At 42.5% G+C, this 26339-nt stretch overlaps 1 protein-coding gene across 1 annotated transcript in view; it reads right to left on the reverse strand.

The window, feature by feature from the left end:
• UTP18 (UTP18 small subunit processome component) overlaps nucleotides 1-26339 on the reverse strand; it is a 52367-nt gene that overhangs the window by 8066 nt on the left and 17962 nt on the right. The window contains exons 5-8 of the mRNA XM_085863339.1: nucleotides 6540-6635; nucleotides 6330-6430; nucleotides 6127-6224; nucleotides 270-395 (exon numbers count right to left, since the gene is read on the reverse strand). Of these exons, the coding sequence (XP_085719465.1) occupies nucleotides 270-395; nucleotides 6127-6224; nucleotides 6330-6430; nucleotides 6540-6635 (421 nt within the window). The remainder of the gene's footprint in view (nucleotides 1-269; nucleotides 396-6126; nucleotides 6225-6329; nucleotides 6431-6539; nucleotides 6636-26339) is intronic.

Here is a 26339-nt window from a genome sequence, read left to right on the forward strand (position 1 = left end):
ATAAATTGCTGCACAAACGGGCTCCTGTCAAATATCAGGTCTGGCCACCCGATTCATGAAAGACTTGGGGAAAAAATATCCCCTGCCAAACCCACAATGTGATGTTAAACAAAAAATGGCACAGTGGGGAGAAGCTTCCTCGTTTTGTGGAGCAGCTCAAGTGTTTGGTTTGTTTGAAAGCCTCTAATTATTATTATATTCATCCAAAAGATAACTCGAACTGCATACCAAGGTCCCACAAGTGGACAGGATCTTCGCAGAAAACAAACCTGAAACAGACTAATGTTCTCATCCATTCCAGCTGCCATCATCACGCTCGCCGTCGGGTGGAAGCGCACTGTGGTTAGAGTACCAACTGCCGGCTGTGCCTTGTTTGCATCGGTGCACCGTTTCACCTGCACGCACACGCAAGAGGCACATTTTGGGGGTGGAACGAGTTCCTCAAAACACAGAGGTGAGAGAAACATGTGGAAAACGTTAAAAAGCTCCAAACCAGCGGCAGCCGGCCGGAGAACATCGAATGGCCAGCCATTTGGTTCCTTTTGCAAATGAACGATGGATCGTGCCACCGTTGAAGCAAACGGGAGTGGAAGTTGGCATTCACATTTGAACCTTGCATTTGTTGCATCGTGTTAAACCACTTGGGACAGGAATACTAAAAGTGTGGGAGAATCTTACAAGAGCATTTCCATCTTCAAATGGCGGAAAATGGAAACGGCGAGGCAAGGGTAAAGGTACTGTCACACCTTAACGATTTAGCCAGCGTATGCCTGACGGATGCAAAATTTGGCTAAAACGCTGGCACACGTCGAATACGTTATGGGTAAGTTTGTATACGTTAAGAGCACGCCGGCATACGTCGAAGTACGCTGGCTTTTTTTCGTAGTACGCTGGCATATGTCGTAGTATGCCGAGGTGTTAGACAAATTTTCCATGCTTGAAATTTTTTCGACGTATGCCAGCGTATGACTCACACGTTCCGCATAATGCTGGCCATAAGTTGTAGGCACGTTACGCGATCGTTGACACACGTCGACACACGTTACTTGTAAGTTACTCATAAGTCTAAACACGTCGAGGTAATGTTTAGCGTACCCGAAATTTATTTCTAACCTATGAGTAATGTGTTGTAGGCACGTTACGCGATCGTTGACACACGTCACTTGTACGTTACTCATAAGTCGAAACACGTCAATGTAATGGTTAGCGTCAGTGTTCCAGACTCCCTGGTTTTTTTTTTTATTTTTTTTTATCTTCGGTATGACGGTGATGTGAACACTTCGATTTCTAGTGCGGTTATAATATAATATCATTAATAGGCTGCCGCTCAACGATTTAAATAATAACCGCACTAGAAATCGAAGTGTCCATCACAGTCATACCGAAGGAAAAAAACAAAACAAAAAAACGGAGTCTGGAACACTGACGCTAACCATGACCTTGACGTGTTTCGACTTATGAGTAACGTACAAGTAACGTGTGTCAACGATCGCGTAACATGCCTACAACTTATGGCCAGCGTATGCGGAACGTGTGTCATACGCCGAGAAATTTTCAACATGCTGAAAATTTCTCGACGTACGACGACGTATGCCAGCCTACTACGACGTATGCCAACGTGCTCTTAACTTATACAAAACTTACCCATAACGTATTCGACGCATGCCAGCTTGGTTCGGCAAATTTTTCATACGCCGGCATAAGCTGGCTAAAACGTCAAGTAGTCCAGGCACCCTGTGGATATACCCGAAACAAATTGCAATAGTTTTCAGACATTATTTTTCCAAGTCCTTATTCATCTGGGAGATTCATATTGAAAATCTACCAAAATAAAAATAGTGGAACATATTTTTAGGGAGACAGTTTAGCCGTATCCCCTTAAATTCCAGAAATTGTATCGGGTGAAAATACAAAATAACAGAAATACATCCAAATGCTTTCAAAATGAGTTATAAATGTTATGGATGAATCATATAGTCGTATTAAATGTCACTATTAGTCCAGTTTATACAAACAACAAGAGTTCAGTGGAGTGCAAACCCTGTCCCAGCCAAAAACGCGGATCGAGTTTTACCTCAATACCGATGTACTTGTATTGTTGTCATGTAAAGCACAAAATAGGCCAATGTACTCCAATTTATGTTATAATATGATCTACATACAAATATCCATGACCATGATTCTTAAAAATGTGTAGCTCTGCAAGTTTTACACTGTGTGAGATCGGTTTAGTAATGATTTATTGATGATTTATTTTGCAGAAAGTCTGAAGTGAAACATCAAGATGGATGACTGTGTAATTTGCCAAAAAAGTGTCAGGTGGAGAGCGAACTGTTACATTAACACAAAAGGGATGTGATGGTATCCTGAAAGCCAGCGAAGCCAGAGGCAAAGATATAACAGTCGCAGCTGGCCAGTCTGTCCAGGTGAAGTGCAGAAGTGACTATACCAACCCTCGATCAATCCTGTATCACAACAAACGTAAACTTTCTGGTGAACAGGATCATCATCTTCAGCACACACTTAGATTCGAAAGAAACTACATTCAGTTATGACAAGGATTGTGTATTGTGTGGTTGTCCAGATGTATACAAAGGCAAGAAATCAGAACATAAACTTATTCCTGTTAGAACAATGGATTTCCAGAACAAAATACTGAAGGCATGTGATGAGTTCAAGGGAGAATGGGCTGACATTGTAAGAGGTAGGGTGCTTTTTGTTCAAGACCTGCTGGCTGCAGATGCAGTATATCACAACATTTGTAGTGTTAACTTTAGAACAGAGAAACAAGTGCCAATCGTTTTTCAGCAAGCCAGAGAGCAGAGAGCTGCAAAATGCAAGAAAATCAGTGGAAGTGGCAGACCCAAGGACTCGAAAAAATCCAAAGCTTTTCAAGCAGTAGTAGAGTATCTTGAAAACAATGATGATGAGCAGGTGACCATCAACGATTTGATAAGCAAGATAAAAGAATATCTCCAAGATACTGACACAGCTTTCCACATATGAAATCTGAACTAAAAAAACATATCAGTGACAGAATAATCATCACAGAGATCAATGGCAAACAAAATGTAGTAACATTTCACACCACCGCTTCCAGCATCCTACATAATTTTCATCAACAAACGATGCAAGACAAAAAGGATGAGAAGACCCACGTAATTGAAGCAGAAGCTAAGTTCATAAAACAGGACATAAAAGACCTTGATCAGACCAGGAACACCTATCCCACTGCCGCCGAAATATCAACAGAAACAGCACTGGAGTTCGTGCCACCATTCTTGCAGCAGTTGTTAAACAATATTCTGTGGAAAAGATCGAAGCACCAAAATTGCTTCAATAGGACAAGCGATCATGCAGGCAACACGGCCTCGTATCCTTCTGGCACCATTACAAATTAGTTTGGGTGTTCAAATGCACCACCACTTCCAATCAAAATTTTTGATGGATTCTTTATATCACCATGGGTTTTCCTGCTCTAACAGTGACGTGAAGAAGTACGAAAGAAGTTCTTCAGTTGCACATGGCACAGAGATTCAAAACTTCAGTGCAAACAATTTTATACAATATTCTGCTGACAATGTTGACCACAATGTGAGAAGTATTGACGGCAAGGGTACGTTCCACAGAATGGGAATTATTGCTATGGTGACACCCGGGACAAAATCATCAAGAATCATTCCAAGAGTGAAAGTCACATCTGGTGATATTGCTTCCGTTGGACGGATAAATGTTCAGCACTTCTTCTCAGAAAGAGATAGCCTCCAGTCTCTCCTCTCCCAGCCAATAACAAACTCAAATGCGAAAGAACCATGTGCAGATGTAGATCTACTTTGGAAGTCATCGCTGCTGCTGAAAGTCCCATGACCCCAGTGGTCTGGGTTCATGAAGCTCATCCACAAAGGAGAACATCCTGGTGTGTCGTCGGTCATGTTTCTCCTCATGATTGATTTGGATCCAAACGATCTCACCTGCATTTATTTGACATTAAAATTCATATCTTCCCATGCAAGTCAGTACCAAGCTTACCCAGTGGTGACATTTGATCAACCGTTATGGTGGAAGGCACACATAATGGTAGAGAATCTTCCTGAATTGCAACCAAGTGTCGTTCGTTTGGGAGGCTTCCATACAAAAATGAGCTTCCTGGGATCCATTGGCCACCTGATGAGTGGATCAGGCCTTCAGGAGCTGTTGGAAGTAGTGTATGCTGACAACACAGTGGTACATATGTTCTCAGGAAAGGCAGTCAGCCATGCAGTCTGCCTCCAACATCAGCTGCAGCTAAATATCACAGCCTCAGAGTGTATCAACAGGTTCAAGTGTGGTTCGGCCATGGTGACCAAGTACCTCCAGATCAATGGGGCTGGAAAGTGAGTGAAGGGAAACTGGCCCCAATTTTGACCGACAATACACCAGCACCACAAAAGTTACTGAAAGTGATACGGTGCAATTGTGAAACAGGGTGCTACAGTTTGAGATGTATCTACCGAAAAAATGGATTGGATTGTTCCATGGCCTGCGGTGAATGTCGTGGGGTGTGTGCAAACATTTCACTGTCGGCTGACACAGACTCGGAGGAAGACCCAACAGAACGTTAATTTGAGTTTTAGATGGCCGTGGCCTCCCGATGTTTCATAACAGATTCAGCTTCAATTGTGATTGTTTAACCCTGGTGTATACAGATGTACTTGGTGTGTAATACTATGTTATATAATGTACTATTTAAAGTTACATAAATTTTATAAACGCGAGACTTCAATATGTGAAATGTTGTTACCGGTACGTACTGTGGCCAGCCGCCCGCCGAGCCCGGTCACCGCCAATTTTACGAATGTGGAATCATTCTGACCCATATCAAGTATTTCTATAGGTTTAGATTATGTTTTTAACTTCCAGTGCAAATATCTGATGCTCCTGTCGTATATTAAACTATTGTTTATAAGATTGAAACACATTTTTGTTATTTTTCATTTTCGACATTCAAATTTTTGAATTTTACGGGTGGGGGTAAGTTTTCTCAAAAAAAAAAATGTTCCACTGAATAGATTTTTAATAGGATAGTGCCAGGTACATTAGGAATCATCAAAAACAGGTTTTAAAACTATTGTACTTTGTTTCAGGTTACCACCTTTTTCAGCACAGGGTGCGCGGACTAAAGGTGTGACAGTGGCTTCACACTTCGATATCTAGTGCGGTTATGATTTGAATCGTCGAGCCGCAGCCTATTAATAGCCTACGCCACGTCATCGTCGGCGATACGCTGCCGCACGCTATGCATCAGTTAGACATCATTGGGCATAGGTTGTGAACGCCGACAACACGCTCAGCATTCGTTGGTATAAGTTATCTATATGTGATTGAAACGTTCTGTGTACGTTACTAATACGTTATGCACACGTCCAACACGTTATTATACGCCCAAAACTTAAAAAAAAAAAAAACATCAATAGTTCAGCGTACGCCAGCGTTTTACATACATTTTGAGACCTTGCCATACGCTGGCTAAAACGTCAAGGTGTGACAGGGCCCTAACGTCACGTGGACGCTCAGTTTCAGGGTTGTTGGTGCGGGACACCCAACAAGTGCCATACAAGAAAAGAGGAACAAATGTTCAGCAAACGGTATAAAAGGACCGTGAAAAAGGGTCGCATTAAAGATCCATCCCCAATTTTTCAATCGCAGTGCATGCAAGGCATGGCAATGTAGTTAGTAGTTGGGCTTCAGATATTTGTTGAAGACAGGCATGCTTGTTTGTTTTTTAATCACAAGTTATGCAGCAGTTACTTGGTCTTCATTACGAATCAGTCTTCACGTGCAACATTGGTTCTTCTTCTTGCGTACGGCAGCTTGGCTGCTGGATAGCTATCATTTTGTTGGGGCGCGACTATGCCACCGATTCTGTGCCCCTATAACAGTATACTGGTACTCATTTTGCCGACGTCGGAAGGAGAAGGATGACAGGCTGTGTCAACCCCCACGTGGTGTTAATTCAGCAGCCAACAGAGCTCAAACTCAGGACCCTAAGATCCCAAACCAGCCATCTTAACCACTAAGCCAACACTAGGCTTTCATTGGCTCACAGATTACATAACGATCCCAATCCTGACTTTTGCAAAAGCTCACCCCAATTACACCTCTTGGAAGTGCTGCAGATGGTGCAAGATAATTTCCTGTCCGACGCATGAGCTCATCGCTCTCATCTTCACTCTCATCACTGTCACCTGACAAAGGAAGCAAAAGTGAAACATTCCCAACACAGAAATATAATTTGAAGGTGCCCAGCATTGCAGTTAAAGTAGCACAACAGCTCCACATGGAATCCACACCTGCTGTTGTCTCCTCACGCTTCTTCTTCATCTCTTTCCTGGTTCTCTTTCGCGCTGGCGCTTCCACCCACGCTGGAACTCCACCCACAGCCTTCACAAATCTACAGTGAAAAAAAGTCAGTCACAAAGTGCACCAATGGTGCCAAAAGAAACGATCACAGAGGGTGATGCTCCAGAAGCTGCAATGGCGATGCCAAACCAGTCACTCACTCATTGCGCAGTCTCTCTTGAAGTTCACTTTTGGTCAGAACCACCTCGGCCTGGTTACGAACGTAGTGCTGGAGGTAACCTGTGGTCACGTTCACCCTGTAATGAAAAACAAAACAAAAAACAATTCTGATTGGAACGCACAACATTCAGCATGAACTACACTCTGGTACTGAGAGTGCTGTGAGATGTGGTGGTACCATCTCTGACTTATTTCCAGTTGTTACCGGAGTTCGTCAGGGGTGTGTACTTGCCCCCACACTTTTCTGCACTTGTATGGACTGGATTCTGGGGAGGATGTCGGAGAGACGAAGCTGCGGTGCATCGTTTGGGAATGTTAAGATCTCTGACCTTGATTTCGCAGATGATGCAGTCATCTTTGGGGAGACTCTAGATATCCTTTTGGGGGCCCTCGAGGTGCTGAATGAGGAGTCGGAGCCACTGGAATTACGGGTTTCCTGGGTCAAAACTAAGATCCAGGCTTTCGGTGACATCTTGGATGCTGCTGTCCTGTCTGTACCTGTTTGTGGTGAGGATGTTGAGGTCACGAAGAGATTCACTTACCTTGACAGTGATATCCATGTTTCTGCTGGCTGTGAGCCAGAGGTCAACAGACATCTGGGTCAGGCCTGGGGAGTCATGGATTCACTGGATCATGGGGTGTGCACTGCAGTACCTGTGCAGGAGGACGAAAGTCTGAGTCTCCATTGATGTCCTTGCTGCTGATGTCCCCTCTCCCCTTCTCTTTCTGATGTTCCATTTTTTTGTTGGGTCCCAAATCTGTTTAGTGTTCCAACTCGTCCACGAGCCTCTACATTGTACACAAAAAAAGTGTTTTTTTTTAAGGCCTTTCACAGAAAACCAGCTTTGTGGAGGGAAGAGCAAATCTGCCAAGGCAGCAAACGGTACCAATGGACAACAAGAACGCAAGTGAGCACAATATACATCCGAACAAGAAGGTATATACAGAATTGTGCGACAACATGGAAAACAGCATCCTGGTTGCCATGGCAACCACTTTAGATGAGGAACGTATGTCACGACACACCATCTCCACAGTCTGCACCTATGTACCAAATATGAAACGTGAAAGTTGAAAACGACACCTCACTGCCATGGTATTAAAAACACCTCACTGCCATGGTATTAAAAACACCTCACTGCCATGGTATTAAAAAACACCTCACTGCCATGGTATTAAAAAACACCTCGCTGCCACATTATTAAAAACACCTCACTTCCACATTATTAAAAACACCTCACTTCCACGTTATTAAAAACACCTCACTGCCACATTATTAAAAACACCTCACTTCCACATTATTAAAAACACTTCACTGATACATGATTAAAAACATCTCACTGCCACATTATTAAAAACACCTCACTGCCACGTTATTAAAAACACCTCACTTCCACATTATTAAAAACACTTCACTGATACATGATTAAAAACATCTCACTGCCACATTATTAAAAACACCTCACTGCCACGTTATTAAAAACACCTCACTTCCACATTATTAAAAACACTTCACTGATACATGATTAAAAACATCTCACTGCCACATTATTAAAAACACCTCACTGCCACGTTATTAAAAACACCTCACTGCCATGGTATTAAAAACACCTCACTTCCACATTATTAAAAACACCTCACTGCCATGGTATTAAAAACACCTCACTGCCACATAATTAAAAACACCTCACTGCCACATAATTAAAAACACCTCACTTCCACATTATTAACAACACCTCACTGATACATGATTAAAAACACCTCACTGATACATGATTAAAAACACCTCACTGATACATAATTAAAAACACTTCACTGATACATTATTAAAAACAACTCACTGATACATAATTAAAAACACCTCACTGATACATAATTAAAAACACTTCACTGATACATAATTAAAAACATCTCACTGTTACATGATTAAAACACCTCAATTCCACATGATTAAAAACACCTCACTGATACATGATTAAAAACACCTCACTCCCACATTATTAAAAACACCTCACTCCCACATTATTAAAAACACTTCACTGATACATGATTAAAAACATCTCACTGACACATGATTAAAAACACTTCACTTCCACATTATTAAAAACACCTCACTGCTATGGTATTAAAAACACCTCCTTCCACATTATTAAAAACACCTCACTGATACATGATTAAAAAAACCTCACTGCGTCATTGTCCCTCACCTCACTGCCACATTATTAAAAACACCTCACTGCCACATTATTAAAAACACCTCAATTCCACATGATTAAAAACACTTCACTGCCACATTATTAAAAAGACCTCACTTCCACATTATTAAAAACACCTCACTGCCACATTATTAAAAACACCTCACTTCCACATTATTAAAAACATCTCACTGCCACATTATTAAAAAAACCTCACTGATACATGATTAAAAACACCTCAATTCCACATTGTTAAAAACACCTCAAGTCCACATGATTAAAAACACTTCACTGCCACATTATTAAAAACACCTCAATTCCACATAATTAAAAACACCTCAATTCCACATAATTAAAAACACCTCACTCATACATTATTAAAAACACCTCACTCCCACATTATTAAAAACACCTCACTCCCACATTATTAAAAACACCTCACTCCCACATTAGTAAAAACACCTCACTTCCACATTAGTAAAAACACCTCACTTCCACATTAGTAAAAACACCTCACTTCCACATTATTAAAAACACCTCACTGCCACATTATTAAAAACACCTCACTGCCACATTATTAAAAACACCTCACTGATACATTATTAAAAACTCCTCACTCCCACATTATTAAAAACACCTCACTTTTACATTATTAAAAACACCTCACTGACACGTTATTAAAAACATCTAACTGATACATGATTAAAAAAACCTCACTGCGTCATTGTCCCTCACCTCACTGCCACATTATTAAAAACACCTCACTGCCACATTATTAAAAACACCTCACTGCCACATTATTAAAAACACCTCAATTCCACATGACTAAAAACACTTCACTGCCACATTATTAAAAAGACCTCACTTCCACATTATTAAAAACACCTCACTGCCACATTATTAAAAACACCTCACTGCCACATTATTAAAAACACCTCACTGCCACATTATTAAAAACACCTCACTGCCACATTATTAAAAACACCTCACTGCCACATTATTAAAAACACCTCACTGCCACATTATTAAAAACTCCTCACTGATACATGATTAAAAACACCTCAATTCCACATTGTTAAAAACACCTCACTCCCACATGATTAAAAACACTTCACTGCCACATTATTAAAAACACCTCAATTCCTCATAATTAAAAACACCTCACTCCCACATCATTAAAAACACCTCACTTCCACATTATTAAAAACACCTCACTTCCACATTATTAAAAACACCTCACTGCCACATTATTAAAAACACCTCACTTCCACACAATTAAAAATACCTCACTGACACGTTATTAAAAACATCTAACTGTTACATGATTTAAAAAAACCTCACTGCGTCATTGTCCCTCACCTCACTGCCACATTATTAAAAACACCTCACTCCCACATTATTAAAAACACCTCACTCCCACATTATTAAAAACACCTCACTCCCACGTTATTAAAAACACCTCACTGCCACGTTATTAAAAACACCTCACTGCCACATTATTAAAAACACCTCACTGATACATTATTAAAAACACCTCACTCCCACATTATTAAAAACACCTCACTTCCACATTATTAAAAACACCTCACTACCACATTATTAAAAACACCTCACTGATACATTATTAAAAACACCTCACTCCCACATTATTAAAAACACCTCACTTTCACATTATTAAAAACACCTCACTCCCACATTATTAAAAACACCTCACTTTCACATTATTAAAAACATCTAACTGTTACATGATTAAAAAAAACCTCACTGCGTCATTGTCCCTCACCTCACTGCCACGTTATTAAAAACACCTCACTCCCACATTATTAAAAACACCTCACTCCCACATGATTAAAAACACTTCACTCCCACATGATTAAAAACACCTCACTGCCACATTATTAAAAACACCTCACTGCCACGTTATTAAAAACACCTCACTGATACATTATTAAAAACACCTCACTCCCACATTATTAAAAACACCTCACTCCCACATTATTAAAAACACCTCACTTTCACATTATTAAAAACACCTCACTGACACGTTATTAAAAACATCTAACTGTTACATGATTAAAAAAAACCTCACTGCGTCATTGTCCCTCACCTCACTGCCACATTATTAAAAACACCTCACTCCCACATTAAAAACACCTCACTCACATTATTAAAAACACCTCACTGCGACATAATTAAAAACACCTCACTGCCACATTATTAAAAACACCTCACTGCCACATTATTAAAAACACCTCACTGCCACATTATTAAAAACATCTCACTGACACATGATGAAAAACACTTCACTTCCACATTATTAAAAACACCTCCTTCCACATTATTAAAAACACCTCACTGATACATGACTATAAACACCTCAATTCCACATAATTAAAAACACCTCACTGATACATGATTAAAAACACCTCACTGATACATGATTAAAAACACCTCAAATCCACATTATTAAAAACACCTCACTGCCATGATATTAAAAACACCTCAAACCACATTATTAAAAACACCTCACTGCCATGGTATTAAAAACACCTCACTGCCACATAATTAAAAACACCTCACTTCCACATTATTAACAACACCTCACTGATACATGATTAAAAACAACTCACTGCCACATTATTAAAAACACCTCACTGATACATGATTAAAACACCTCACTGATATATTATTAAAAACACCTCACTGATACATTATTAAAAACACCTCACTGATACATAATTAAAAACATCTCACTGATACATGATTAAAACACTTCAATTCCACATTATTAAAAACACCTCAATTCCACATGATTAAAAACACCTCACTCCACATGATTAAAAACACCTCACTCCCACATTATTAAAAACACCTCACTGCAACATTATTAAAAAACATCTCACTGCCACATAATTAAAAACACCTCACTTCCACATTATTAACAACACCTCACTGATACATGATTAAAAACACCTCACTGCCACATTATTAAAAACACTTCACTGATACATGATTAAAAACACCTCACTGCTATGGTATTAAAAACACCTCCTTCCACATTATTAAAAACACCTCACTGATACATGATTAAAAACACCTCAATTCCACATTGTTAAAAACACCTCAAGTCCACATGATTAAAAACACTTCACTGCCACATTATTAAAAACACCTCAATTCCACAATTAAAAACACCTCAAATCCACATAATTAAAAACACCTCACTCCCACATTATTAAAAACACCTCACTCCCACATTATTAAAAACACCTCACTCCCACATTATTAAAAACACCTCACTCCCACATTATTAAAAACACCTCACTCCCACATTATTAAAAACACCTCACTTCCACATTATTAAAAACACCTCACTTCCACATTATTAAAAACACCTCACTGCCACATTATTAAAAACACCTCACTTCCACATTATTAAAAACACCTCACTGATACATTATTAAAAAAACCTCACTCCCACATTATTAAAAACACCTCACTCCCACATTATTAAAAACACCTCACTGCCACATTATCAAAAACACCTCACTTTCACATTATTAAAAACACCTCACTTCCACATAATTAAAAATACCTCACTGACACGTTATTAAAAACATCTAACTGTTGCATGATTAAAAAACCTCACTGCGTCATTGTCCCTCACCTCACTGCCACATTATTAAAAACACCTCACTCCCACATTATTAAAAACACCTCACTTCCACATAATTAAAAACAACTCACTTCCACATTATTAAAAACATCTAACTGATACATGATTAAAAAACCTCACTGCGTCATTGTCCCCCACCTCACTGCCACATTATTAAAAACACCTCACTGCGTCATTGTCCCTCACCTCACTGCCACATTATTAAAAACACCTCACTTCCACATTATTAAAAACACCTCACTGCCACATTATTAAAAACACCTCACTGCAACATTATTAAAAACACCTCACTGCCACATTATTAAAAACACCTCACTGCCACATTATTAAAAACACCTCACTCCACATTATTAAAAACACTTCACTGACACATGATTAAAAACACTTCACTTCCACATTAAAAACACCTCCTTCCACATTATTAAAAACACCTCACTGATACATGATTAAAAACACCTCACTGATACATGATTAAAAACACCTCAAATCCACATTATTAAAAACACCTCACTGCCATGGTATTAAAAACACCTCAAATCCACATTATTAAAAACACCTCACTGCCATGGTATTAAAAACACCTCACTTCCACATAATTAAAAACACCTCACTGCCACATTATTAAAAACACCTCACTGCCACATTATTAAAAACACCTCACTGATACATTATTAAAAACACCTCACTGATACATTATTAAAAACATCTAACTGATACATGATTAAAAAACCTCACTGCGTCATTGTCCTCCACCTCACTGCCACATTATTAAAAACACCTCACTGCGTCATTGTCCCTCACCTCACTGCCACATTATTAAAAACACCTCACTGCCACATTATTAAAAACACCTCAATTCCACATGATAAAAACACTTCACTTCCACATTATTAAAAACACCTCACTGCCATGGTATTAAAAACACCTCACTTCCACATAATTAAAAACACCTCACTGCCACATTATTAAAAACACCTCACTGCCACATTATTAAAAACACCTCACTGCCACATTATTAAAAACACCTCACTGATACATTATTAAAAACACCTCACTGATACATTATTAAAAACATCTAACTGATACATGATTAAAAAACCTCACTGCGTCATTGTCCTCCACCTCACTGCCACATTATTAAAAACACCTCACTGCGTCATTGTCCCTCACCTCACTGCCACATTATTAAAAACACCTCACTTCCACATTATTAAAAACACCTCACTGCCACATTATTAAAAACACCTCAATTCCACATGATAAAAACACTTCACTTCCACATTATTAAAAACACCTCACTGCCACATTATTAAAAACACCTCACTGCCACATTATTAAAAACACCTCACTGCCACATTATTAAAAACACCTCACTGCCACATTATTAAAAACACCTCACTGCCACATTATTAAAAACACCTCACTGCCACATTATTAAAAACACCTCACTGCCACATTATTAAAAAAACCTCACTCCACATTATTAAAAACACTTCACTGACACATTATTAAAAACTCCTCACTGATACATGATTAAAAACACCTCAATTCCACATTGTTAAAAACACCTCACTCCCACATGATTAAAAACACTTCACTGCCACATTATTAAAAACACCTCCTTCCACATTATTAAAAACACCTCACTGATACATGACTATAAACACCTCAATTCCACATAATTAAAAACACCTCACTGATACATGATTAAAAACACCTCACTGATACATGATTAAAAACACCTCAAATCCACATTATTAAAAACACCTCACTGCCATGGTATTAAAAACACCTCAAATCCACATTATTAAAAACACCTCACTGCCATGGTATTAAAAACACCTCACTGCCACATAATTAAAAACACCTCACTGATACATTATTAAAAACACCTCACTGATACATGATTAAAAACACCTCACTGCCACATTATTAAAAACACCTCACTGATACATTATTAAAAACACCTCACTGATACATTATTAAAAACACCTCACTGATACATTATTAAAAACACCTCACTGATACATTATTAAAAACACCTCACTGATACATTATTAAAAACATCTAACTGATACATGATTAAAAAACCTCACTGCGTCATTGTCCTCCACCTCACTGCCACATTATTAAAAACACCTCACTGCGTCATTGTCCCTCACCTCACTGCCACATTATTAAAAACACCTCACTGATACATTATTAAAAACATCTCACTGATACATGATTAAAAACACCTCACTGCCACATTATTAAAAACACCTCACTGATACATTATTAAAAACACCTCACTGATACATTATTAAAAACACCTCATTGATACATAATTAAAAACACCTCACTGATACATAATGTGGCAGTGAGGTGTTTTTAATTATGTATCAGTGAGGTGTTTTTAATAATGTGGAAGGAGGTGTTTTTAATGTGGAAGTGAAGTGTTTTTAATCATGTGTCAGTGAAGTGTTTTTAATAATGTGGAGTGAGGTGTTTTTAATAATGTGGCAGTGAGGTGTTTTTAATAATGTGGCAGTGAGGTGTTTTTAATAATGTGGCAGTGAGGTGTTTTTAATAATGTGGCAGTGAGGTGTTTTTAATTATGTATCAGTGAGGTGTTTTTAATAATTAAAAACACCTCACTGCCACATTATTAAAAACACCTCACTGCCACATTATTAAAAACACCTCACTGCCACATTATTAAAAACACCTCACTCCACATTATTAAAAACACTTCACTGACACATGATTAAAAACACTTCACTTCCACATTAAAAACACCTCCTTCCACATTATTAAAAACACCTCACTGATACATGACTATAAACTCCTCAATTCCACATAATTAAAAACACCTCACTGATACATGATTAAAAACACCTCACTGATACATGATTAAAAACACCTCAAATCCACATTATTAAAAACACCTCACTGCCATGGTATTAAAAACACCTCAAATCCACATTATTAAAAACACCTCACTGCCATGGTATTAAAAACACCTCACTGCAACATAATTAAAAACACCTCACTGCCACATTATTAAAAACACCTCACTGATACATTATTAAAAACACCTCACTGATACATTATTAAAAACACTTCACTGATACATAATTAAAAACACCTCACTGATACATTATTAAAAACACCTCACTGATACATAATTAAAAACATCTCACTGATACACGATTAAAACACCTCAATTCCACATGATTAAAAACACCTCAATGATACATGATTAAAACACTTCAATTCCACATTATTAAAAACACCTCAATTCCACATGATTAAAAACACCTCACTCCACATGATTAAAAACACCTCACTCCCACATTATTAAAAACACCTCACTCCCACATTATTAAAAACATCTCACTGCCACATAATTAAAAACACCTCACTTCCACATTATTAACAACACCTCACTGATACATGATTAAAAACACCTCACTGCCACATTATTAAAAACACCTCACTGATACATTATTAAAAACACCTCACTGATACATTATTAAAAACACTTCACTGATACATAATTAAAAATATCTCACTGACACATGATTAAAAACACTTCACTTTCACATTATTAAAAACACCTCACTGCTATGGCATTAAAAACACCTCCTTCCACATTATTAAAAACACCTCAAGTCCACATGATTAAAAACACTTCACTGCCACATTATTAAAAACACCTCACTCCCACATTATTAAAAACACCTCACTGATACATTATTAAAAACACCTCACTCCCACATTATTAAAAACACCTCACTCCCACATTATTAAAAACACCTCACTTTCACATTATTAAAAACACCTCACTCCCACATTATTAAAAACACCTCACTACCACATTATTAAAAACACCTCACTGCAACATTATTAAAAACACCTCACTTTCACATTATTAAAAACACCTCACTTCCACATAATTAAAAATACCTCACTGACACGTTATTAAAAACATCTAACTGTTACATGATTAAAAAAAACCTCACTGCGTCATTGTCCCTCACCTCACTGCCACATTATTAAAAAGACCTCACTTCCACATTATTAAAAACACCTCACTTCCACATTATTAAAAACACCTCACTGCCACGTTATTAAAAACACCTCACTTCCACATTATTAAAAACACCTCACTGCCATGGTATTAAAACACCTCAAATCCACATTATTAAAAACACCTCACTGCCATGGTATTAAAAACACCTCACTTCCACATTATTAACAACACCTCACTGATACATGATTAAAAACAACTCACTGCCACATTATTAAAAACACCTCACTGATAAATGATTAAAAACACCTCACTGATATATTATTAAAAACACCTCACTGATACATAATTAAAAACATCTCACTGATACATGATTAAAACACCTCAATTCCACATAATTAAAAACACCTCACTGATACATGATTAAAAACACCTCACTGTAACCTTCCAGTAACAACTGGAAATAAGTCAGAGATGGTACCACCACACTTCACAGCACTCTCAGTACCAGAGTAGAGTTCAGACATCAGATCAATCAGTTTTGGTGGCACCCCACGAAGACCAATAATCCTCCAGAGGACATCCCGATTCACTGAATCGAACGCTTTACAGAGATCAACATAGGCTGCAAGCAGCCCCTGCCGAAACTCTCGTCTGCGTTCGGTGAGGACACGAAGTGCAAGGATACGGTCAATCGTTGACCTCTTTGGTGTAAAGCCTGACTGCTCTGGACGCTGGTGCTCAAGCAGATGGTGGCGAACCCTATCAAGAATTATCCGAGCAAAGACCTTGCCCGGCACTGAGAGCAGCGTCACCCCTCGGTAGTTGTTGCATTCTTGGCGATCACCCTTCCCTTTCCAGAGAGGGACAACAAGGCCCCTCTTCCAGTCAGTTGGGATGATGCCTGTGTTCCAGGCAGAGCACAAAACTGCATGCAACGATACGAATGCAGCATTTCCACCAGCCTTGAGAAGTTCGGCATGGATGCCACAGATCCCTGGAGCTTTGCCCCGTTTCAACTGGTTCACCGCAGCCCGTGCTTCCACAAGCGAAGGTGGATCACAGTTGATTCGAGGGTCAGCAACAGGGATTGTAACACCCTTGACGTCCAACTCGACAGCTGGGGGATCAGCCTGGTACAACCGCTCAAAGTAACCGGCCCAGCGGGCCTTCACTTCAGACTCCTCTGTCAAGAGCCTACCACTCTCTGCTCGAACTGCAGTGCTCCGAGGGATGGGCTTGGATGAACGTAATGCACGAATTCCCCTGTAAGCGGGACGAGAATCACCTGTCCACAGGTGATGCTCTACCCCCTCACAGATTCCTCGCACATAGGCCTCCTTGTCAACCCTCAGTGCACGTACAGTTTTACGCCTCAGCTCCCTGAACAGCTCAGCTCTGCCATTCAGGCTGGCCCTGCGACTCTGGTAAATGGTATCCAGTGTCCCTTGAGAGACAAAATTCTTCTTTGCCCTGCAGTGAGCTCCAAGGCATCCACCGGTAACATCAAGGACGGTGGTCTTGTAGGTGCTCCACAACTCTTCAGGACCCCCCAAAGCACCCAGACCCCCCCCCCCCCCAAGTGTCCACTCAGCCTGTTCGCAAACCCCTCAGCTACTCTCTCATTCCTGAGCTTGGCAACATCCAGCCTAGGCTGGGATGGTACCATTCTCCAGGATTTAAGGTGCAGCTTTAGAGTTGCTACAACAAGCCTGTGGTCAGTATTGAGGAACTGAGCACTCCGGTAGACCCTGCAGTTCTGGATCATCCTCCAACGACCGTCAATGAGGACATGGTCAATCTCCTTTGCCACACCGCCAGCGTTGGAATAGCAAGTCCAGCGATGAGCTTGTGGGCGCTGAAACCATGAACCAGCCACCCTAAGTCCATGACTTCTTGCAAAGTCAAGGAACTTAGTGCTATTCTGGTTCATAGTTCCTGACCCATGAGGACCAACACACACCTCATAACCATCCCTATCAGTTCCAGTCGATGCATTGAAATCCCCCAAGACTAGAAGTGTATCTCCTCTGGGGCACTGATCAACCACAGACTCGAGTGTGGCGTAGAATGCATCCTTCACGGTGAGATCACTCGCCTCAGTCGGAGCATAAACAGAGACCAGGGAAATGACACCGAAGGAGTGACGAATCCTTAATCTCATAATATGCTCGTTGACCGGTGTTACCTCAATTATCATTGGGGTCAGCTTATTGGACACAGCTACAGCAACTCCTTGGGTATGGTAACCATCAGAGCGACCAGACCAATAGTAGGTGTAACCACCCACCATTATCTCACCGCAATCCAGTCTCCGAACCTCAGCGAGAGCTGCAATCCCGATGTCCAAACGCTTGAGCTCAGATGATAACAGAGATAGGTGATCATCATCTCTTAGGGATAGGACATTCCAGGCACCCACCCGAAGGGACCGCCTCAGGTTAACCCAAGGAGACGGCCGTCTGGTGGACGACACCTCAGCACCACTCCGACACACTCTCCCGCAATCTGACACAGGGATGTTACCCCGTGGTTTCCCTCCTATCATCAAAGATTGGGTGTCCCGAAGGCTTTGCCCCAATCCCATCATCCGGTGAGCTGCCCTGCGAAGGGAAGCTGCACAGGAGGTACTCCCACGGAGTGGGTTTTCAGATTTTTTTGCGTTTTGCGGAATGAAGGGTTTTACGGTGGCCGGAGTGCAAGTCCTGCCACTAACCTCCTAATAAGAAGTGACCCAACTGCAGGAGGACGTCCGCAGACACAGTTGGGCACTAGATATGGATGGCCGTTGGCTCACAAGGAGCTCCTCCGCCCTTTGACAGGTTTTGTTTTTAATCCTGCTGGATGTCCATATCCAAACACCCTCCTCACCAGAAAACCTGGTGGGGGAGACGGTTTAGTCGCCGACAACCCGACCATGGAACAGGTTAGTACAGGTTTACATGGTACCTGGAGCAGGTCACAGATCGAACCTGACCTGACTTCACTACCACATTATTAAAAACATCTCAATTCCACATTATTAAAAACACCTCACTGAGACATAATTAAAAACACCTCACTTCCACATTATTAAAAACACCTCACTTCCACATTATTAAAAACACCTCACTTCTGTGCTGTGTCACGTGATTGGGTTTTCGTATATCATGCCTTGCCCGCTAGGGGTGGGAAGAGTGTGCTTCTGGTCGCGCAATAAAGCGGAGTAGATGCTGGCCCGCGTGCTTCTTGCGTCCCACTGCACCTCGTACACTCTAGTTGGCTGACGAGGATGGTTGAATATGGACTTATGCCCGTTTTCGACGGGGACGACTTCGAATTGTTTTCGGAGCAATTGGAATGCTATTTCCACGCGAACGATGTGGTCGACGAGAGCAAGCAAAAGTCGATCTTGCTCGCTTCGCTTTCGCCTGAGCATTATCGGCTGCTGGGTGATTTAGTGGCACCGAACAGGCCCCGGGATGACGGGCTGGCATTTCGGGACATTGTGGAGAAAATGAAAGCACACATGGCGCCGGAGAAGTCATTACAGCTCGCTCGATTCCAGTTCGATCTCCTCTCGAAAGGGGCAGAGGAACGCGTCGCTGAGTTCGTGGCGCGGATTAAGCATTCTTCCGTGGCCTGCAAGTTCACGGCGGGGGAGCGGTCAGCTCGGCTCAGAGATCGTTTTATTGCTGGTTTACAAGATGCGAAAATGGTTTCAGCGGTTTTACGGCTGAAGGATGAAGCCATTACATTCGACTCGGTGGTCAGCACGGCTACAGCGGTCGAGCAGACTCGCGGGGATGTTCGAGCCATCACCGGCCACGCGGTGTCGCGAGCACCCCGGGACGCGCACACGACCTTCGATGCGGGTCGGACGTCGCCACGCGGCCGCGCGTGCGGAGAGGTGACCCCGCGGACATGCTTGGGATGTGGAGGTCGACACCTGCGCCGTGCATGCCCGTATAAAGGCAACGTGTGTTTGAATTGTCACAAGGTGGGTCATTTGGCGCGTGTGTGCCGTGGGGCGCCGGCCACCGTTAAGGTCATGGACGGCGATGTGCGAGGCGACTCGGGGCGGAACCAGCGGCCGTTGTTGAGCCTGTTTTCAATTGGCCCGGCGACAGTGCGCCCGATGACGGTGGAAGTTGAAGTGAACGAAACGCCGATCACGTTCCAGGTCGATACGGGAGCAGCGGTGTCGCTCATCGGCGAACAGACCACGCGTAGACTCAACGGCTTGAAGCTTATCAGGTCAAACCTCTCGCTGTTCACGTACACCCGCGAGAAGATAACGCCAGTCGGGATGGCAGACGTGTCTGTGCGGTATCTGGGCCAGGTCGCCACGCTTCGGGTATACGTCGTACGGGGGAGGGGGCCGTCTCTCCTCGGCCGAGATTGGATGACCCGCATCAGGCTAGACTGGGCCGCAGTTAACCTTGTGCAACCCGTGCCGAGCCAGTGGGAGGATCAGTTGGAGGAGATTCTTCAAAGACATCAAGGGTTGTTTAGCGACGACCTTGGAAAACTCAAGGGCATGGAGGCGAAGCTCTTCTTGAAGGAGGGGGTGGTTCCTCGGTTTTGTAAACCGCGTCCGGTGCCGTATGCCCTGCGGGACAAGGTCAAGGGTGAACTGGATAGGCTGGAGGCCTGTGGAGTGATCGAACGGGTGTCGTGCTCAGATTGGGCCACCCCGGTTGTCACGGTGCTGAAACGGAATGGAGACGTCCGATTGTGCGGAGACTTCAAATCCACGGTTAACCCGGGGCTCAGCGTGGAGCAATATCCACTGCCGTCAATCGATGAGATATATGCGCGATTGGCGGGGAGTCAATACTTCACGAAGCTGGACCTGCGTGATGCATATTTTCACCTGCCGATGGATCCCGGGAGTAGCGAGCTTTTAACAATCAACACGTGTCAAGGACTCTATCGATATACCCGACTCTGTTTTGGGATTGCTTCGGCCCCAGCTTTGTGGCAGAAAGCTATGGATCAGGTTTGCATTGGCCTGCCCGCTCAGACCTACCTGGACGATGTGCTCATTGCGGGGAAAACGGCGGACGAGCATCTTGCGAACATTGCCCGAGTGCTGACAAAGCTAGAAGCGTGCGGCCTGCGCTTCAACAGGGACAAGTGCGCGTTCTTCAAGCAGCGCTTGGAATATCTCGGGCACATCATCACGCCGGAGGGGCTGTTGAAAGGTCCTCGGAAGGTGGAGGCGATTCAGCGCATGCCACCGCCTCGCGACAAGACGCAGCTGCGCTCGTTCATTGGCATGGCCCAGTATTACCAAAGGTTCGTGCGCGGGCTCAGCTCACAACTTGCGCCGTTAACGCGGTTACTCAAGAAGGACGAGCGCTGGGCTTGGGGGCCTGCACACCAGGCGTCGTTCGACCGCGTCAAGCGGCTGCTCACAGAGGATACGGTCCTCGTGCACTACGAGCCTGCGCGTCCGCTCCTATTGGCATGCGACAGCTCTGCATATGGCATCAGGGCAGTGCTCTCCCACAGGATGGACGATGGTTCCGAGCGGCCTGTTTGTTTTGCATCCCGGACCCTGTCCACAGCAGAGCGCGGATATGCCCAGATTGAGCGTGAGGCTCTCAGCCTCGTCTGGGGTGTGCGGAGGTTTCATCAATATCTGCTGGGGCGGCATTTCACTTTACAGACGGATCACAAACCGCTTCAATTCATCCTGAGACCCGAACGCGGGGTGCCGGTGGTAGCAGCCGTGCGAATACAGCGGTGGTGTCTGTTTCTGGGTGCTTACGATTATGATATTCAGTTCCGAAGCACCGAGAAGCATGCTAACTGCGACGGGCTCTCACGCTTACCGTGTGCGGAGGGTCCAGCTGCGTCTGAGTTGGGCGACTGGGTCGATGTGTTCGCGCTGGACCAGGTCCAAAGCGCACCGGTCACGGCCAGGCAGGTCGCGGTGGAATCGGCTCGTGATCCGGTGCTTGCCCGTGTCGTCCAGGCGATTTCTACGGGGAATTGGAGCGATCTGCTTTCGACACCGGCATTTCAACCTTTCACGTCACGCGCAGCGGAGCTGTCGTTGGTCCAATGGTGCGTAATGTGGGGAATGAGGACTGTGATTCCACCGAGGTTCAGGCAGCGGTGTTTGGAAGAACTGCATGTCAGTCACCTTGGCATCATGAAGACAAAGAGTCTTGCTCGTAGCCTGTTGTGGTGGCCGGGGTTGGACAAAGACATTGAGCAGTTGGTTAAGCGTTGCGCCACGTGCCAGACAGATGCTGATAACCCGCGTCGAGCTTCGGGTCTCTGGCCTGTGCCAGCCGAGCTTGGCAGAGGGTCCATGTAGATTTTGCGGGACCGGTTAATGGCAAGATGTTTTTGATTGTGATTGATGCATTCTCTAAATGGCCGGAGGTTGTAGTAATGCAGCATACTTCAGCAAACATTACAGTAGAGAAGCTGCGGACGATCTTTGCTAATAAAGGGTTGCCGGAGATCCTGGTCTCTGATAATGGTCCGCAGTTCATCGCGGGGGTATTTGATGAGTTTATGCGCCAGAATGGTATTCGACATCTAAGGTCCGCACCGTATCATCCTGAGACGAATGGCCAAGCTGAGTCGTTTGTCAAGATGTTGAAGCGGGCTTTGCGCAGGGGGGGTGGTGTTGCACCTGTGCAGGCGGTGGTCGATGTCTTTTTGCTCCATTACAGGAACGCAGTTCATCCTGTCATGGGTGATTCGCCAGCCATTCGTCTCTATGGACGGGCTTTGCGGTCCAGGCTGGATTTGCTACGACCTGGAGGGTCGGGGAGTGGGGCGATGTCGCGTCCGACGTGGCTGCGCAGCTTTGAGGTGGGGCAGCGGGTAATGGTGCGCGATTATTTCCATGGTTCCAAATGGGTGCCGGCGGTGGTCTCTGTGGTGCTGGGGCCGGCGAATTGCATGGTGCGGACTGATGGTGGGGATGTGTGGAAGCGGCACGTGGACCAGATGCATGATCGCTGTTCAGCGTCACCCCCCCCCCACACCTCCCCGAGCTGAACGATGCTGGACCCCCACCGGTAGTGTCGCCGGCACCTGACGTTGTATCGCCGGGGCTGGCTGGGCCGGCGCCGAGGGGGGCTTCGCCTGATGCCGTCCTACCCGGGGACGTCGAGCAGGCTGGGCAGTCGGGGGTAGCTGGTGTTGCGGAAAGTGCGAGTCCGGCGAGGGTGTCACCTCGACCGGGCCGGGAGGCGTCTGAGCCTGGGCTGTCTGGTGGCGCTGCCCGTCCGAGGCGGGTCAGGGTGCGGCCGCGGTACTTGGAGGATTATGAGTGTTGATGGGTTTCCGATGGTCATGTTGTGATTATCCGTTCGTTATGTGACGGGTCATTTTACGAGGGGAGGAGTGTGCTGTGTCACGTGATTGGGTTTTCGTATATCATGCCTCGCCCGCTAGGGGTGGGAAGAGTGTGCTTCTGGTCGCGCAATAAAGCGGAGTTGATGGTGGCCCGCGTGCTTCTTGCGTCCCACCGCACCTGGTACACTCTAACTTCCACGTTATTAAAAACACCTCACTGCCACGTTATTAAAAACACCTCACTTCCACATTATTAAAAACACCTCACTTCCACATTATTAAAAACACCTCACTGCCACGTTATTAAAAACACCTCACTGCGACATTATTAAAAACACCGCACTAAGACATTATTAAAAACACCTCACTGCCACATTATTAAAAACACCTCACTTCCACATTATTAAAAACACCTCACTGCCACGTTATTAAAAACACCTCACTGCGACATTATTAAAAACACCGCACTAAGACATTATTAAAAACACCTCACTGCCACATTATTAAAAACACCTCACTTCCACATAATTAAAAACACCTCACTTCCACATAATTAAAAACACCTCACTGACACGTTATTAAAAACATCTAACTGAGACATGATTAAAAACACCTCACTGCGTCATTGTCCCTCACCACACTGCGACATTATTAAAAACACCTCACTGATACATTATTAAAAACACCTCACTTCCACATTATTAAAAACACTTCACTGCCACATTGTTAAAAACACCGCACTGAGACATTATTAAAAACACCTCACTTTCACATTATTAAAAACACCTCACTTCCACATAATTAAAAACACCTCACTGCCACATAATTAAAAACACCTCACTGCCACATAATTAAAAACACCTCACTGCCACATAATTAAAAACACCTCACTGCCACATTATTAAAAACACCTCACTTCCACGTTATTAAAAATACCTCACTGCGACGTTATTAAAAACACCTCACTTCCACATTATTAAAAACACCTCACTGCCACGTTATTAAAAACACCGCACTGAGACATTATTAAAAACACCTCACTTCCACATTATTAAAAACACCGCACTGAGACATTATTAAAAACACCTCACTGCCACATTATTAAAAACACCTCACTTCCACATAATTAAAAACACCTCACTCCCACATTATTAAAAACACCTCACTTCCACATAATTAAAAACACCTCACCTCCACATAATTAAAAACACCTCACTGCCACATTATTAAAAATACCTCACTGCCACGTTATTAAAAACACCTCACTGCCACGTTATTAAAAACACCTCACTTCCACGTTATTAAAAACACCTCACTTCCACGTTATTAAAAACACCTCACTTCCACGTTATTAAAAACACCTCACTTCCACGTTATTAAAAATACCTCACTTCCACGTTATTAAAAACACCTCACTGCCACGTTATTAAAAATACCTCACTTCCACGTTATTAAAAACACCTCACTGCCACGTTATTAAAAATACCTCACTGCCACGTTATTAAAAACACCTCACTGCCACGTTATTAAAAACACCTCACTCCCACATTATTAAAAACACCTCACTTCCACATAATTAAAAACACCTCACTTCCACATAATTAAAAACACCTCATTGCCACGTTATTAAAAATACCTCACTTCCACGTTATTAAAAACACCTCACTTCCACGTTATTAAAAACACCTCACTTCCACGTTATTAAAAACACCTCACTTCCACGTTATTAAAAATACCTCACTGCCACGTTATTAAAAACACCTCACTTCCACATTATTAAAAACACCGCACTGAGACATTATTAAAAACACCTCACTGATACATTATTAAAAACACCTCACTCCCACATTATTAAAAACACCTCACTTCCACATAATTAAAAACACCTCACTTCCACATAATTAAAAACACCTCACTGACACGTTATTAAAAACATCTAACTGATACATGATTAAAAACACCTCACTGCGTCATTGTCCCTCACCTCACTGCCACATTATTAAAAACACCTCACTGAGACATTATTAAAAACACCTCACTGCCACGTTATTAAAAACACCTCACTTCCACGTTATTAAAAACACCTCACTGAGACATTATTAAAAACACCTCACTTCCACATTATTAAAAACACCTCACTGCAACATTATTAAAAACACCTCACTGAGACATTATTAAAAACACCTCACTGCCACATTATTAAAAACACCGCACTGAGACATTATTAAAAACACCTCACTTCCACATTATTAAAAACACCTCACTCCCACATTATTAAAAACACCTCACTCCCACATTATTAAAAACACCTCACTTTCACATTATTAAAAACCCCTCACTTTCACATTATTAAAAACACCTCACTGCCACATTATTAAAAACACCTCACTTCCACATTATTAAAAACACCTCACTGCCACATTATTAAAAACACCTCACTGAGACATTATTAAAAACACCGCACTGAGACATTATTAAAAACACCGCACTGAGACATTATTAAAAACACCTCACTGCCACATTATTAAAAACACCTCACTCCCACATTATTAAAAACACCTCACTTCCACATTATTAAAAACACCTCACTGCC

Source organism: Eptatretus burgeri, chromosome 17 (genome assembly GCF_056783735.1).
Source record: "Eptatretus burgeri isolate ZD-2024b chromosome 17, Ebu_testis_v1, whole genome shotgun sequence".
Taxonomy (NCBI): Eukaryota; Metazoa; Chordata; class Myxini; order Myxiniformes; family Myxinidae; genus Eptatretus; species Eptatretus burgeri.